Below are 18,199 nucleotides of genomic sequence, written 5' to 3' on the forward strand. Positions count from 1 at the left end.
TGTGTTCAAATTCAAGACTTGAGATTCCCTGAATTGCTCAGGTAAGTAGAAGTCTGACTGCAAATCTCTCATTAGGCTAGTTTGTTTCCACTTACTCAAAGGTTAAGACTTTTGTGGATTTTGGATGAACGAACAAGGGGAGGTTAATCAGAATTCCTACCTTTGGTTGCCCTGACTTAGAATTTGTTTTACTCTTGATCCTGCAAGGCTACCAAAAGCACAGTACTTCCTTCCTTCTTTCCTTCCTTCCTTCCTTCCTTCCTTCCTTCCTTCCTTCCTTCCCTCCTTCCCTCCTTCCTTCCTTTCCTCCTTCCTTCCTTTCCTTCCTTCCTTCCTTCCCCCTTCCTTCCTTCCTTTTCCTTCTTTCTTTCTTCTCTCCTTCTTTACCTCCTTCCTTCCTTCTCTCCTTGCTTCCTTCTTTCCTTCCTTTACATTTATTTTTAAAGTTAGGCAAATGTTCTTTCAGATAGGCAAATGCCTTCAAGGCAAAAGCAGCTTTTGATTGTAGACTTATATCTCTGAGTTCTCATCTTTCACATTTTGACCAGTAAATTACCATGTTGACAGCTCTTTGATGTTTAGGTGTCGTTATGAGGATGGTTGGTCTGAATTCTTAGCCATTATCAGACAAGATAATATCTTTATTCTGATATTTTTCTTGGGCTCACATGCCTATCAAGGCCTGGTGGTTATCTCCAGCTAAGGTCCTACTCTACCTAGCCAGTGCTAGTAACCACATCAGTTTGAAGTACAGGGCTAGTTGGGTTTTACAATACCACAAGGTTCCAAATGGTAAGATTCTCATTAAATACAAACTGCATACAGAGAGCACTTCCCTTAGCAAAGCAGTAAATACCTTCCATCTCTGCTTGCAGACTGGCTATGTCTAGTCCAAGTTCATCTATTTCTCATAGAAATTTGCTGAAAGAGGTAAGGAGGCAGCATACACCAATATTGTGAAATGCACCTACTATTTCAATTAATGCCACGGCCTCGATTGTTAACGATCTATATCACATGGTAGAACAGAAGGGATTTGAAAATATATTTAACACTACATAATAATGGTTTTTAATCTGACACAAAATTGCCTCCAATAGTCAAATTCCCATTTAGTTCTATTACTTTTAATACTTAATTTCATTGGGCATGACCAAGTCATATGGTACTTGAACGTAAGAAAGTCTAAGAAAGTGAGTTTCTCATTTTCTACCTCCAGCAGCAGAGAAGGCAATTCATTCATAAGAGGTTTGTAATGGGATGCTATATGTCACAACTGAAATACGACTGATACAACTGGCAATAATTCAAAAGTACAAAGAGGCTATCTGTTTTGATTTTTTAAAAATACAGAATTTAATCTCCAAATCTACCACTACCTAATTGTATGAGCTTACCCAAATTACTTAAACTCTGAGTTTTAGTTTTTCATCCGCAAAATATAATAATATACATCCCCAAAAAAGTTTGTATAGATAGATAACATACAAAACAGCATGCACACAACAGGTGCTTAGTAAATATAATTTACTGTGATTAGTCTATTTACTGAGTTTGTCATTGCTTACAATGTCTGAATTTGTCCATATAAATTTTTAGCTTGATACTCATGACATTTCTGATTACTACATACCAGATTGATCTTTCTGTGATTGTTATTTACCAAAAACACATAGATGTGATATACTAACAGCCAGAAATTCTTGATGAGTCTGTAATTAAATATTTCTTTTATGTTTTGTACCACTTAACCACTCAGTTATAATGCTTTTTGTCTACATTGTGCATGTGTGTAAAAAGGAAGTTATTACCAAGTATGTACCTAACATGAATAGACTACATATATTCCAGATCTTATTTCTTACATTAGCATTTTCCCATATTAATTTTAACTTTATATTTTTTCATTTTTTTTAACGTTTATTTATTTTTGACAGAGAGAGACAGAGCATGAGCGGGGGAGGGGCAGAGAGAGAGGGAGGCACAGAATCCGAAGCAGGCTCCAGGCTCTGAGCTGTCAGCACAGAGCCCGACGCGGGGCTCGAACTCACAGACCGCGAGATCATGACCTGAGCCAAAGTCGGACGCTCAACCGACTGAGCCACCCAGGCGCCCCTAATTCTAACTTTAAAATGAAGTTGGTGCAAGTTCTGAAGAATCCATATGTGACAGCATACGGAAGGCCAATACCAACACTACTCTGTAGGTTTTTACTCTAATAGCTCCTACTTTGATTTCGGGGGGTGGTGATGTTACCAGTCTGAGAAGACATGCTTATTGCCCTCATGTTTCTATTTCTTTGTCAATTAAAGCACAATTGGAAATGTGCTGCCTAGATAGTTTAATGTATTAAGTCTTCAACTCCAGAGAACTAGAAATCTCTTTAGTATTGTGTTTTCCCTGATACACGTTAAATGATCTCAATGTTCTTCAGTTTTGTCATTAGCCTAACACATTTGTTGACTCTGTATGTTTTTATGCCAGGGAAAGATTACTTAAACAGTATAATGGTGGTCATATTGAGGGTCCCAGATAACCACTATAAAGATGAGAGATTATGCTCAAATCTTTCGAATTGAGTTTCCTAGAAACTAGATGAATATTCATAAAAATCACTCCACATTTTTTGCTTTATCCTTGAAAACAAATGCAAATTGGCAGACTACAAAGACAGCATTTAACACAAATATTGATATAAATATTTTGAAACGGCAAGCTGTTAGCTGTGAGTTCTGGATGGTGACCATCTTCATTGGGAACAAACACTGATAGTTGAACAGGAAATACAACATAGAGAGAGGAACTCCGAGGTTTAGAAACCAAGAATTTCTCATTGTTCAACTGGAAGTTGTTCACATGTAAATAATAGCAATAGGCAAAGAACAGAAAGTCGGTTTTTAATACGCCACGTTAAGAGTATGGACATATGGATTTCGGAATAACCAAGGAAACCAAGCACACGGCCCAGCTCATATCAATACAGAAGAGCTGCGCAGGGATCCTGAAACAACTGGAGGCTGTTTTTACGCACGTGTCATTTCATAAAAGTCAAAAAAGCATTTTCATAGCCATCCCTTCTCCGATTTAGTATTTTGGCAAGCATGTCAATGAATCCAAGACCTTTTAAATATAATATTAAAATTAGAATGATGGTCCTATTAATGATAAATCCATTAGTCATTCTTCTCTAAAACTATGAAGGACTCAATTTAGTGATTTGAGACGGTGCTGTCACCTCTGGGAAAACTTTTTCTACCAATGGGAATGCAAGGCAGCCTTTATGTTTCAGGAGTATATACTTCAATAATATATTTAGTACTATAAACATGTTTAAATTTTTATGATAGACTTTAGATTGAGGGTTTTAAATACATAATAATAATATGTGCATATATATATCTACATATATATCTTGATTTACATGTATTATCGTATCCATCTTGGTCACAGGGTCACGGTAAGTGATAATTTTATACCATATACTTTATCGTGAATCCCTTATGCCATAGATTAGTTTCATTTAAATTCTTCTAGCAGTTTATAAATTTATAAAATTCAAAGTACTCTGGGTTTTGAGGTAAATAAATATATAGATTTGTGCCCTTTAAATGTATTACCAGGTTAGGGGTGCCTGGGTGGCTCAGTCAGTTAAGCGTCCGACTTCGGCTCAGGTCATGATCTCGCGGTCCGTGAGTTCGAGCCCCGCGTCGGGCTCTGTGCTGACAGCTCAGAGCCTGGAGCCTGTTTCAGATTCTGTGTCTCCCTCTCTCTGCCCCTCCCCCACTCATGCGCGTGCTCTCTCTCTCTCTCTCTCTCTCTTAAAAATAAGTAAATATTTTAAAAAAATTTAAATGTATCACCAGGTTAAACAAATATATCAGATTTAAAGGGAAATTGGAAATCTTCTAGTTTGTCATCAAATTCAGAAATCCTTTCTCCGCAAGTCATTTTAGTTGAATCTTTCTATCAGACGTTTTATACCTCACAAGTCAGCCTTTCCCAAATAGCTCTAATTATTGGAAATATGTTTTTCATGTTGCACTGTAATCTACCTGTTTGCCTTAATTTTTTCCCTTTTTTTCTAACTCCTAATATTCCAGGTTGTTTTATTCTGGACGCAGATTTTTTGGTTAATGTTCACCACAAATAGTGGCATCCAGAATTTATGCACCAAATGTAGTCCAAATAAGGAACTTTAAAAAAATTTTTTTTAATGTTTATTTATTTTTGAGAGAGACACACAGAGCACAAGTTGGGGAGGGGCAGAGAGAGAGGGAGACACAGAATCTGAAGTAGGCTCCAGGCTCTGAGCCTGACGCACAGAGCGTGACGCGGGGCTCGAAACCACAAACCGCGAGATCATGACCTGAGCTGAAGTCAGTGGCTCAACCGACTGAGCCACCCAGGCGCCCCCAAATGAGGAACTTTTACTTCCTAAGATCTTTCTATCATTTCATTAGTTTTGCATACACAAAAAATAGTGTAAGATAGTAGAAAGTGCACTATCCTTGACATCATAAGATCTAGAATCCCATCTCAGTTCTACTACGATGTAGCATTTATCCATGAGCTACTTATCTACAATGGCCACACGCTTTTGTTTCTTCAGCACATATACACTGGCATGCCAGAATCCAGGTTTCAATCACTTTAGGTGAAAGATCCAAGTTGTGCTCTCTGAAGAAACTAGAGAAAAAGCATAGGGCTTAGAATATAGTACCTGGTGGGTGCGAGGCACAAGAAACCTTCTCTCACCCTCATGCAATTGCAGCTATAACATCTACTCCCTCAATAAAGCAACAGAAGTTTCTTTGGAGAAACTACATAGCCTAAAAGAAAGACCTCCACATACTGGCATTTGGTCATCCCCTAGGAAAAGGAACCGGCTCCCTGACTAATCACTTGAAAAGCAAATGAAACCTACCGGTCAACAAAAAGTGAAAAAAAAAAAAAAAAAAGAAGAAAAACTAAAAATACCCTGGAGGACTCTGAGAACACAGAAACTGAATAAAACTCTAAACTCATGTTATTACCTATGCTGATTACCTTTCATTTGCTACACCCCCAATTCATTCTACCCACTTCTGTGCCTTGCACTACTACCCAAAAGGCTAAGCTCTACCAACTGTATTATTTTGGCTATTTTCAGCTGGATTTAGTCTAGCAGAAGACTAAAGTTCAGCAGGAGGAAACTGGGGGTATTTTTATCTCATTTCCCTCTCCCCGTGGGTGTCACACTCTTCTGTCAAGAACTGCGTTCCTTAACTAGTGTGGGTCGTGGCAGGGGTGGAGCTCGTAAACCTCCCCTTGGCTCTTCCCATTACCATTAATGCTATTGCTTCACCTTAACCCTTTGGCCCCGGCAGTAGCAACAGCCCAGTGTTGCCAGTCTCTGAATGCCAAATCATCCTTTACTGTGCCCTTAACCCTGCCTGTATTTCTGAAACCACCCTTTCATTTAACTCCCCTTATTTGAGAAATAAATCCTGAGGTGGATTCTCCTTCCTGCCAACACCTTAACTGTGCTAGCACTTTTAGAGGAATATGAGATATTTCATTAATAAGAACAGAATGCTATGAAAGAAGAAATGATCCAAACAGTAGCAATACTTACTGAAAGTTAAAAATTACTGCTAAAATAATAATTTCAGTAGGGTAGGAAGGAAGCCTTTCACAAATATAGAATGGAAAAACAAAGGCCCAAGTTGAAGGGAGTAGGGGCAGAAAGGTTTAAGAGCTTATTAGCACATTACTTCTGGAGGTCCAACATCCAACCAATAAGAACCACATGGAGAAAGAATAGAAGAAAACAGAGGTGAAGAAATTATCTCAGAAATAATGTAAGAAAAGATCTTAGAACTACTGGATCCATTGGTTGCTCAGAACAATGGGTGCAAAATACCCATACAAGTCCAAATTCTGAAAAATTGCAAAAGCTTTAGGGGAAAAAATTCAAAATAACCTACAATGGCCATAAAAAATGTACTACTGAACCCACCAACATGATCATAGCAAGGTCACACCTCTCTCAGCCAGTGACTGAGGTAGGATTATTCTGGCAAGACAGCAGACTCCTCCAAAGGGTAACTTTGTCTTGTGAACAGCCCATTAGCCCTTCTTGAAAATGTACTGAGTCCCAATCTCTTCCCAATGTTTCTTCTTTCTCTCTTTCTTTTCATAGGTGTCACACTGATATTGTGGACTAAAGGTTTTCTCCACCTTCTCCTGCTTCTTCCCTCCAATAAACCTCCAGTACATCCTATACATCTGGTTACATCTCAGTAGTTGCTTCTTTGTGGGCTTGAACTAACACGCATTGAAAAAAATAGATCACTTTCAAAGGAAGGAGAAACAGATGAATGAGTAGTTAGCAATTTTGAATACTGTAAAACAATGGAACATTTGTCTTCAAAATTCCGAGGGCAAATGATCTACAATCTAGGATGTTTTATCCAGTCAAACTACTAATGAAGTCTCAGGATAGAACAAGACATATTTAGGAGAGCCTGGGTGGCTCAGTCAGTTGAGCGTCCAACTCTTGGTTTCAGCTCAGGCCATGATCTCATGGTTTGTGAGTTTGAGCCCCACATTGGGCTCCACTCTGGCAGTGCAAAGCCTGATTGGAACTCTCTCTGTGTCTCCTTCTCTCTTTGCTCCTCCTTTACATACTCTCTCAAGAGAAATAAACTTAAAAAAAAAAGAATAAGACATATTTAAAACAAGCAAGGACTTCCAAAATTGTCTTACATGCACATTAGTATAGCAGTTATTCCAAAAAAAAGAAAATAAATCATAAAAAGATACCACAGATCCACAAAATAGTGAGTTCAGCGCATGTAAAAGAAAGTTAAGAGATGTCTTCTCAATAAATCTGCATCATGTCTAAAGAAAATGTGGTCTGTTTGGAACAGGATGATGGAGAGGACAAAGAGGGCAGGCCCCAGAGGAAAGGGGACTTAATGAATTTCCTAATAGGATAGAATACCTGGAAAACAATCAATGGCATATATAATTTGCATATAGGGAAAGAAGAAAAAAATAAGAAAAATAGAAATTAATTAAAAATGGAATAAAGTAAATATATTCATCCTACATTAATTGCCTTTGTAAGGAACTCTACTTCTGTAACCATGATCATGTAAACACTGATACTGATTTATCTAAAAATAGATGGAAATGGAGATGAAAAGAATACAGGAGTTAAGTCCTCATTTACCATATTATGTGAAAGTGATTTAAAAGATCAAATAAGTATATAGTTTAGAAACAGTTGGTGTAAAAAGAAATAACTGAAAGAAAAATGTGGTTAAAACTAGGAATCTAGTAAGGATATGGCAAAGCAATTCTTTTATCTATTATAAACATTTGGTGATAGGCAATATATCTAATAATATGCATGTATTATGTTGATATATTTTCCTTTTTCCTTTAAAAAGATAAAATAAGTTTTTTTTAAAAAAGGTAAGTTGTGGGGTGCCTGGGTGGCTCAGTCAGTTAAGCATCTGACTCTTGATCTCAGCTCAGGTCATGATCTCACAGTTTGTGGGACTGAGCCCTGCACTGGGTTCTGTGCTGGCAGCATGGAGCCTGCTTGGGATTCTCTCTCCCTCTCTCTCTTCCCCTCTCCTGCTTGTGCTCTCTCTCTTTCTCTCTCTCCCTCTCTCTCTTCCCCTCTCCTGCTTGTGCTCTCTCTCTCTCTCTCTCTCTCTCTCAAAATAAGTAAATAAAACATTAAAAAAGAGATGTTATGCATTCATTTATTGCATCTTTCCCAACTTTGTACTACGTTCCATTCTTTGCTTTTCCTTCCAGCTCTCTGAAAGATAATTTTTAGCCATGATTTAAGGCACTGATGATTTAGATTGTACTCAGCAATTAGTGTTTCTATAAATTTATTTATTTGATTTGATTTGATTTTAGAGAGAGAAAGAATGCAAGGGAAGAGGGAAAGAGAGAGAATCTTAAGCAGGCTCAGTGCAGAGCCTGACGCAAGACTTTATCCCACGACCCTGGGATTATGACCTGAGTCAAAATCAAGAGTGGGAAGGTCAACCAACTGAGCCACCCAGGCGCCCCTCTATAATTCCTTAAAATACACAAGCTAGTTTAAAAAAAAAAAGTTTATTTACTTTGACTTAAAAATAGCCTAATATAAAACTGAATGTTTTTTTATAACATTATAGGGAATTACATGTTTACAAACATTTGCTTTTTCTTTCTACTTTGTCCTTCATGATAATAGCTGTTATTTGTTGAGTGTCAAATATATGATCAGTGTTTCATGTACTGTGTGCCTCACAGAAATGCTGCAAAGTAAAGACTGCTGCTCCAATGTGCAGATGAAGAAACCTAATTTCTGTAAGATTAAGTCACTCGCTCAAGTTCACACTACTAGAAAGTGGCATGACTAATCCACATCAATCTGATTCCAAAGTCAATGTTCCTAACTACTCAGTTCTTAAACTTGTTTCCCTACAGCTTTCATGAGGTACCCAAGAACAATGGAAACCTATGTCTAAACAAAAACTTGTGTATAAAGGTTCATAGCATCATTATTTATGATAGTCAAAAAGTGGAAACAACTCAAATGTCCATCGAGTGATAAATGGATAAGTAATATGTGGTTTATCCATAGAATGATATATTAATTAGCAAGGAAAAGAAAGGTAGTATTGTTATATGCAACAAAAGAGATGAACCTTGAAAACATCAGGCTAAGTGAAAGAAACCAGTCAAAAAAAAAAAAAAAAACCACCACACTGTAAGATTCAATTTATATGAAATGAGCACAAACGCAAGTCTCTAGAGGTAACACATAGATTAGGGCTGAGTGGGGTTGGGAAAAATGGGGAGGTGACTGCTAAAGGGCACAGGATTTCTTTTTAAGATAATAAAAATGTTTTAAATTGATTGTGGTGATAGTTGCACAATTTTGTGAATAAACTAAGCACTAAGGAACATTGCACTTTAAATGGATAAACGGAATGGTATATTAATTGGATCTCAATAAAGCTATTACAAAAAAAATCAAAATAAATATATACTTAAAAAAAAACTCCCATGATACTTTAAAAGATAGGAAAGAATAACAGCCATGAAAATCTTTGTAGCCAAACCATGCTATACAAAATCAACATGCTGAAAGATTTTGATTCACTTTGATGAATGACAAATTAACGTTCAAAACAGTGCTATTGTTGCAAAGTGTTAACCACCAAAATCTACCTTGAAGAATTAAAATTGGGGGAATATATTACTTCTAGCTTAAATTTCTGTCCAAAAAAAGTCAGTATTCTGTACTTCAAGCTAATAATGTTTTATTAATGCTACCAATCTGTAACTCTGTAGCTAATTTTTAATTTCATTCTATAATTTTCTTACTCATAATCTGGGGCAAGTTTTTGTATATCAGGCTAGATATTACAAAGGAACATGTCTGCCAATTTCAAATTAATCAATTTCATTTATCTTTGTGATGTCTGCTCTTAGTTACAAAAATATATTTTTGTATACTTTAACATAAAGTTTTTTACTATTAACTATATAATAAAAAATTTCTAGTAATAAAACAGCAGATAAACTAGAGGTAAGCCTAATGCTGTCTGATATTCTACATAATTCAAATCAAGCATATTCTGATGTAGGGGCACCAAGGTGGCTCAGTTGGTTAAAGATCCGACTTCAGCTCAGGTCGTGATATCAGTTTGTGGGTTCAAGCCCCATGTTGGGCTCTGTGCGGACAGCTCAGAGCCTGGAGCCTGCTTTGGATTCTGTGTCTCCCTTGCTCTCTGCACCTCCCCACTCACACTTTGTCTCTCTCTCTCTCTCTCTGTCTGTCTCCTTCAAAAATAAACAAACATTAAAAATATTCTGATGTAAAATACATTTTATTAACTTTTGTTCTATAAATTTTACCCCACCCAAAGATAGAGGAATGCACTAGATCTTTTATTTTCTTTTAGAAAACCCAGAAACTATACATTTTAATCCTTGCTGGTATGAGAAATCAGGATACATCATAATTGCTCTGATACAATATTAAAGTTGAAATATAATCTTGAAAAGACATCACTTAAAAATACTGCCGTAAGTAAATGGTAGGGTAGCTTTTGTCCAAGGCAAAATGCTGAAAATTAACATGTTTATTGAACAAATTCTATATGCAAGGCACAGTGTGGAAAGCATGCTGTAAGAGGGTCTCTAACAATCCCCACTCCTGTGTTCATCCCTTTGTGTAATCCCCACCCTGTAAGTGTAGGATGGACCCAGTCTCTTGCTTCCCATGAAGAGAATACAGCTGATGAGACGTCACATCTGATATTAGGTTATCAAAAGAACGTGGCTTCCGTCTTCATGTTTTCTTGTGTCTTCTTGTTCACTTGCCAATTCCCATGTCATCAGCTGCCCTACAGGGAAGCCCATTTGGCAAGAAACCAAGGGACGCCAGTGCAACAGCCGGAATAGTTGAGGCCCGTGTGACTGAGGACTGTCCCCAGCTGAGCTCTTGTATGACTGACAGCTTGACTGCAGAATCACAAGAGACTTGAGCCCTGGCCAGGAGCCCTTCCCAGACTCCTGGCTGACAGAATGATGAGCTAATAAGTGTGCATTAGTTTAAGCTACTTTACATGTAATTTGTTATGCAGAAAAAGGTAACTAGAGGCCTGATTCTAATTATTTTCAATGAAAAAAAGAACAAAAAAACTGTGAAGAAATAATCCAAACAAATGTATCATATGTTCTTCTATGAGAAGGAAAAGAATACTATCTCTATAAAATTAATGACCCTGATGATGCTTTTAATACTCACCAGGCTACTTAAATATAACTATTGTGAAAAATACAATCAAACGTGAGTGCCAACACACACATATAATCATTCTGCCGCTGTTCTTAAAAGGGACATCTACTCCGATGTTCTCAGAAAAGCAGTCAAACTCTTCAATATGGCCCAAAACGCCCTGTTATGGTGTGGTTCCTGCTCAACTGTCTGGATTTATCTTTAGCTGATCCTTCTCTCATCTTCCACGCATCAACCTCAGTGACATTTCCTGTGCTAATGTCCTAATTTCTACACAACCTTCAGGGTTCAGCTTCACAGCCTCTGAGAGATGTCCCTAACCCCTAGGCTCCCCCTCCTACTCTGACCCACACTAGTCACTTTTGCCTTAGATGTTCCTCTTCTGTGCTTCCTCTATGGTACCCTATAGCTTACTTTCGTTGTATGTATAAAACTGTGTATGTAACAGAAAGGAAATAAATTGTGATTTATTTTAGAAAGTTAACCGTATATTTCCAATTTTGAGATAGGAGCAAATTTATCTCTACCCATTCCTCTCTTAAACTTCCTTAAGAAAAGAAAGGCAATAAGAAAATAAAAGGAAACCCTATCATCGGTAAAATTAGAAACACTTAAGGGTAATGTATATGAAGAAGGGCCACCAAGAGGAATGAAAATTCAACCAGGATTAGAGATGTCATGGAGACAAGATACCTCAAGATGCAGATTTCAGACTGAGACTGCCAGATGCAAAATTTGTAAAAATAGGTGGCATACTCTGAGGAGGAAAAACAGTAGTGCCCTCCTTGCTCATAATAAGATTGTAGAGCAAAACTTGACTGTGGCAGATTTCCTAAACCACCCGCGGGAGTGGCTGAGGAAGTAGGACTAAATGAGGAAATGCACAGGAATGCTATCTTGGCTGCAGACCTCTAAGGAAGAGTGGAGTATGAAAGCAGTAAGGGGTCCTGCAACTGACCAACACTGCCAAAACAAACAACAAAAACTAAACCAGTTCACATAAATAGAGACACATGCGTGCTATCTGCAGGGCTATACTCTGAGCCAAGGAGGCCTCCTAACACCCCAGAGCACTCCTTTGGCCCAAGGAGACCTCCTAACACCCCCAGAGCACTCTTTGGCCCTTCCCCAACACCCCATTCCACAACCCTAGAAATTTCCTCAAAGGGGTGTCTTTTAGCATGTTAGTGAGATGACTAATGAATGCTAATGAGGATGGGGGCTAGCTACCAGGGGAACCAATCATGTGATTAGAAGATTGGGACTTTTAGCTCCACCCCTCTGCCTCTGCGGAGGGGCTCTGTGGAGAGGCTCCACCTCTCCTCTGTGGAGGGGAGAGGGGTTAGAAGTTTGAGTTGATCATTAATGGTCAAAGATCTAATCAATCTTCCTTTTAAGAAAGCTTCCATAAAAATTCCTCAATTTATAGAGATTTTCTGGGTTGCTGAACACATGGAGGTAACAGAGGGATGGCCGGTCCGCCCCATCTTTGCACTATGCATCTCTTCCACCGTTTCCGAGTTGTATCCTTTTATAATAAGCCAGTAACCTAGTAAATAAACTGTTTTCCTGAGTTCTTGAGCAGTTCTAGCAAATGACTGATCTCAGGAGGAGGTCCTATGGATCTCTGATTTGTAGCCAAGTTGGACAGGAGTTGTGGGTAACCTGGGGACATACCACTGGCAATTGACATCTGCAGTTTGGGTGGGATGGGGAATGAGAGTCTTGTGGGACTGAGCCCTTAACCTGGGGATCTGATGCTATCACCAGAGAAGTCATTTTACTTTTTGTTTTTAATGTTTATTTATTTTTGAGAGAGAGAGAAAGACACAGAGTGTGAGCAGGGGAGGGTCAGAGAGAGAGGGAGGCACAGAATCCAAAGCAGGCTCCAGGCTCTGAGCTGCCAGCACAAAGCCCAACGTGGGGCTCCAACTCACAAACAGCGAGATCATGACTTGAGCCAAAGTTAGCTGCTTAACCGACTGAGCCACCCAGGCACCACCCCCCCCCCCCCAGATAATGGAGTTAAATTGCAGGACACTTAACTGGTGTCTGAGATTGCCTGGCATGGAAAACCCACACACTTGGTGACTAGAAGTATTGAGCATTGAGTAGACAGGAAACAGGGTAGTATTTTTCCTTTTCAAACGCCATGCCGTATGGTCACACAGTTCATCTAATATAGCAAAACCCTGATAACAATACCTGTAAATTATAACACGAGAAAGAAAATTATAACTAATCATACATACAAAAGTGAATATAAGTATCCTATATAAAATACTGATATAATTACTAATAAATCAAAAGAATAACAATGGCTTAGTTAAAGATATTCCTAGCACACAATGATGGTTTAATGTGAGTGTATCTCCTCTGTTCCTCCCAGTTCAACAGACAGCTCCGTATTCTTGTGCAGTGCCAGTCACACTCCTGACACACAGTGGTGAAGGTCCCAGTAAACAGATTTGGCCATATTTGGTGCCTGGCCATACGGCTGCTTTTAACTCTGGCAAAGTGGATACAGCTGCCATCAGCGACACCTTCATTGACCTCAACCTACATGATCTACCTGTTCCAGTATGAGTCCACCCATAGCAAATTCAGTGGCACAGCCAAGGCTGAGAATGAGAAACTTGTTATCAATGGAAAAAAGCCAATCTCTACCTTCCAGGAACAAGATCCTGCCAACATCAAATGGGGTGATGCTGGTGCTAAATACATCGTAGTGTCTATTACTACATAGTAGTGTCTTCATTACTATGGAGAAGGCGGGGGCTTGAAGGGTGGAGCCAAGAGGGCCATTTTCTCTGCTGATGTCCCCATGTTTGTGATTGGCATATAACTACGATAAATATGTCAGCAATGCCTCCTGCACCACCAACCGTGTGACCCTCTGGCCAAGGTCATCCGTGGCACTGTGGAGTAATTCATGACCACAGTCTGCACCATCACTGCCACCCAGGAGGCTGTAGGTGGCCCCTCGGCCCCTCTGGGAAGCTGTGGTGTAATGGCCAAGGAGCCCTCCAGAACATTATCCTTGCTTCTATTGGCTCCGCCAAGATTGTGGGTAAGGTCATCCCAGAGCTGAATGGGAAGCCCACTGGCATGGCCTTCTGTGTCCTCACCCCATAAGTGTCAGTCATGTATCTAACCTGTCGCCTGGAGAATGCAAATACAATGACACCAAGAAGGCATCTGAGGGCCCCCTCAAGGGCTTCCTGGGCTACAATGAGGACCAGGTTGTCTCCTGCAACTTTAACTGTCACACTCACTCTTCCACCTTTGATGCAGAGGCTGGCATTGCCCTCAGTGAAAACTCTGTTAAACTCATTTTCAGGTACAATGATGAATTTGGCTATAGCAACCAGATAGTGAACATTATGGTCCATAGGGCCTCCAAGGAACAAGAGTCCTCTGGACCAGCAGCCCCAGTGAGAGGATAAGAGGAAGAGAGAGACCTTCAAGTGCCGGGGAGTCTTTGCCCCAGCTCATCCCCCAGTACGTGACAATCTCTCACCCTCTGTGCTATTTTCATCCCAGACCCCCTGAGGAAGAGGAAGGGCTTTGAGAGTCCCGCCATATCATGTAAATTACATCAATAAGTTACACTGTAACCGGCCAACAGTTTTATTTATTAAGAAAAATACACTTTACAACATGTCAAAAGGTCAGAAAGGAAAAACTTTATATATAATTATATTAGCAGATAATGCAAAAGCATTTGCTACATCCAGCTTTCTATTCTCACTTAAAAACTCAGAGAGGTAGAAAAGAAAGTCTGTAATATGGTAGAGAATATCAGACTAAAGCTAATTGTCGGCACTGATACACCAGATTCCTTGGTAACTAAAGATATACACAGTAAAACCAGGAAGAAAATAAGGATTAATGGAAATACTTGTCCAATAGGAATCATAGGCCTTTTCAAAACCCGCTTTCGCTTATTTGTCTCTTTGAGGACCTTCTCCTACTCAGTGATGGGACTAGGGTGAAGTAAGAGAGGCCTCTCCAGTGTAAAATTTAAGGGTGCCCTCCTGGTTGTACAAGTGTAGTGCTGGCATTTGCATGACCCTGCCAGTAAGCACCTCTTCAGTTTTGGTGCCTTACGAACCTTCCTTGTCTTATCTTAGTCCTAGCCCTGCTCGAATTCCCTCTCTTGCATATTCTGCCAGCTCTTTCCCCCCCTGACAGGCTCATGCCGTCCATTTGCAGAGAACCAGCCCATCTCCAGGACTTTGGATTTCTTAAGCAAGAAATTAAATAGCAGTCTGCTGTGGTCCACATGTTTCTGAGTTTTCCAACTTTTCCAACTGACCAAATCCTATTGCAGCCCTCTCAAATCTTCTTCTTTTCCAAAGAAATCAACTTCACGAAGAGCCAACACTTAATCTCCAAAGACCAGATCCTCTTATATATACAACTTATCCCAATTTAAAAGTTGGAAAAATCAGTTTTCAGATATTTCTTATAATATATATAGCTTTAGGGTCTCAGGCAAAATCTTATTTTAACAATTTATTGTGCCACTGTTCTCTCTAGTTCAAAGAATTTTAAGAATGCAGTAAGATAATGTATGTGAAAAAAATTAAATACGTAAATGGCAACTGTTATTAGTTACTCTTTCCTTCTTTATCTAAACATATTATAAGCTTATGGTCACCTACATGTTATTAGAATGGAGCATATTATAAGAGGAAAAAACTATATTTGAAGTTATATGAAAACTTAGAGTTTTGGTAAAGTTGACTGAATAGTGTTACAATAGCTTTACTTTGCACAAATCTACAAAAAACATCATCCTATGACCTAAATCCAGGTGCTTTCTATGTGTTCAAAGAAGTAAAAGCTGACAGTAAAGCAGTCCATTTTAATTATGTTCCATGGTATTTTCTCCTTTGAGAGGTTAATTTCTTGCTATTGAACATATTCCTCAAAATCCATGTGAGGCTTATCATACTTAAATGTTCATCTATGCAATCATTTTACAGATAAATCCATCTCAAAATGAGATAACTTTACTGAAACTATTTTTCATAGGACCAAGATAGGCCTACTGTACACATAAATAATCTAATTTATAGTCAAGAGTACAATATATTTTAAAATACCAAAACAACAAATTTTTAAGATAAATAGAATCCTATATCTCTCCCTTATTAATAAATTTGTACCTAAAATATCACTGAGTTCTAGTAAGTATTTCTAAGTATGGTAATGATCAATATCTGTTAAGTAACCTTCCTAAAATTTTCACTAGTAGACCACTCACCTAATTGCATCATTGGTCTCTGAAACAGCCTTCAGGTACTCCTTCAAATAAAAATAATTAAAGCAGTATTTCCGAATTCGATAGCCTCGCCATCGCTTCTGAATCTATTGAAGTAAACAAAAATACACCTGTGAACATTTTTAGTGAAAACATTAACCGGTCTTCAAAATCAAGGTAATGATGGATGATACCTCACATCAAATAAAGTCTTAGGCTTTTCCAGTAGCATAACAGTATATATAGTTGCGAATGTAAATTGTATTCATAGATCGAGAATTCATATTCATAAAATATTGAGAAACAGAACACACTTATAGGTTATTATATTTTAAGACATTTATAATTTTTCACAAACACTATATGTAAAACTAACTACGAACAATTAAACACTTGCTTTATCAATGTCTACCACTTCTATTTCCTGACCCCAAATGGATTGTTTAATTTTTCATAATCCACTGGCTTGAAGATCATATTTGGTCTCACTGAAATAAATTTTCACATGGTATTTTAAAATTTCCAAAATCTTTAAACAAATTTTTTTCTTATATCTTCACCATGACATTTAAATACTTTTTAAACAATAACAACAACTAACATTTATGGAGTTTTTATTATATGTGAGGCATTATTCTAAGAGTTTTACTTGTATTTAGCCATTTAATCTTTAGAACACTCCTATGAGAAATACCTTATTTACAGATGAGGAAACTGCTAAAAAAGAGAAGTTATATAGCTTCCCCATAATAACATAGCCATTGGTGATGGATCCAGGAATTACATTAGGACTTCAGAGCCCATTCTCTAAACCATTACCGTATAGAACTGGGAACAAAGTGAAATGCAATTTTCAATAAATGAATATTTCTGTTGAAAGTACTTAGGTTTTTTCACATGAGAGGAGTATATGGGGGCCCTGAGAGAACACACTTAAGTGGGCTACTCGATGTCTTATTATGCTCTAGTAATCATGAAAATCAGCCTCCTTACATTTATTCTTTGCTAATATAATCTCTATTAGAAAAACTCAAAGCAAAAACAAAAAAAAAATAGTGCATAATCTTATTTTTGTGGAACACACACACAAACACACACACACACAAAACACCTCAACTTCATCAAAGGAGAGAGGAAGAAGAAATAGCAAAAAAAAAAAAAAAAAAAAAAAAAGGAAAAAAAATTACTTAACTTCATTCCCGAAAATTTTATGGCAGTTTACATGTACTTTTGAATTATTCAGATATTATGAGTGATTCTCTTTTTGGATATGAAGTCCTTCCAATGTTTTGCACAGTTAGCTAAACTAGGAACACACACCTTCTCTAAACATTATTTTTTTTTTAATAGGAAAGGGTGCTTAATTTAGACAATCTACATTTGCCCATTGGGCTTTATCCCCCAGGCCTATGTTTTTTAAACTAAATATGTTGAGCTTAAATTTTTTTATAATTTGAATGCAGGATCTATACAAATAAACGGGAAAAATGTTTTACTTGAATTCTGTATTTTTCTGTGTTTTAAAACATGGCCATTTAAAGGGTATTTTACAACCTGAAATATAGAAAACTGAAAATTCTGAAGAACTACTTTAGTCAACCTCCCAGTATGAGAATGACTAAAATAATCGAAAACATGCAAAACAGCTTATTAAGAACAATGAAACCAGAGATAATAATTCTAGGAAATAGAACCAAGTAGAATAGCAAGCTAGTGTAACAATGTTATAAAATGTGTCCTTCCAAATATTTTTCAAATGATCTTAGTTTAGATGTTCATGAAATAAGAAAAATCAATTTTCCAAAGTTATATACTAATTTTAGAAACTATCTCCCTCTAATTTGACCAAAATTATATCACAGCTGACAACAAAAGATGAGGAATTGATACAAACCACTTTCCTAATTAAAAAGAATAATCAATTGGAATATGTACAAGTATATAAATCATACATGCAAATAAGTGAATATTTTCCTGGCTCATCTAATTTAATCATTACAGTATCATTCTGAGGTGGAGATTATTATTAGCCTCATTTGATAGAAGAGGACATTGATTCTTACGTTAAATAATTGCCTACAGTCATATAGCTAGTTGGATAGCTTCAAATATTTCACCATACTTTTATT

The 18,199-nt window shown here is 37.7% G+C and overlaps 1 protein-coding gene across 1 annotated transcript in view; it reads right to left on the reverse strand.

The window, feature by feature from the left end:
* SPATA17 (spermatogenesis associated 17) overlaps positions 1 to 18,199 on the reverse strand; it is a 198,833-nt gene that overhangs the window by 143,928 nt on the left and 36,706 nt on the right. The window contains exon 5 of the mRNA XM_047077214.1: positions 16,074 to 16,177. Coding sequence (XP_046933170.1) covers positions 16,074 to 16,177 — 104 coding nt within the window. The remainder of the gene's footprint in view (positions 1 to 16,073; positions 16,178 to 18,199) is intronic.

The sequence above is a fragment of the Lynx rufus genome, unplaced genomic scaffold (genome assembly GCF_022079265.1).
Source record: "Lynx rufus isolate CCGP_SWC_20201006 ecotype Redwood Valley unplaced genomic scaffold, mLynRuf1.p SCAF_15, whole genome shotgun sequence".
NCBI classification, from domain to species: Eukaryota; Metazoa; Chordata; class Mammalia; order Carnivora; family Felidae; genus Lynx; species Lynx rufus.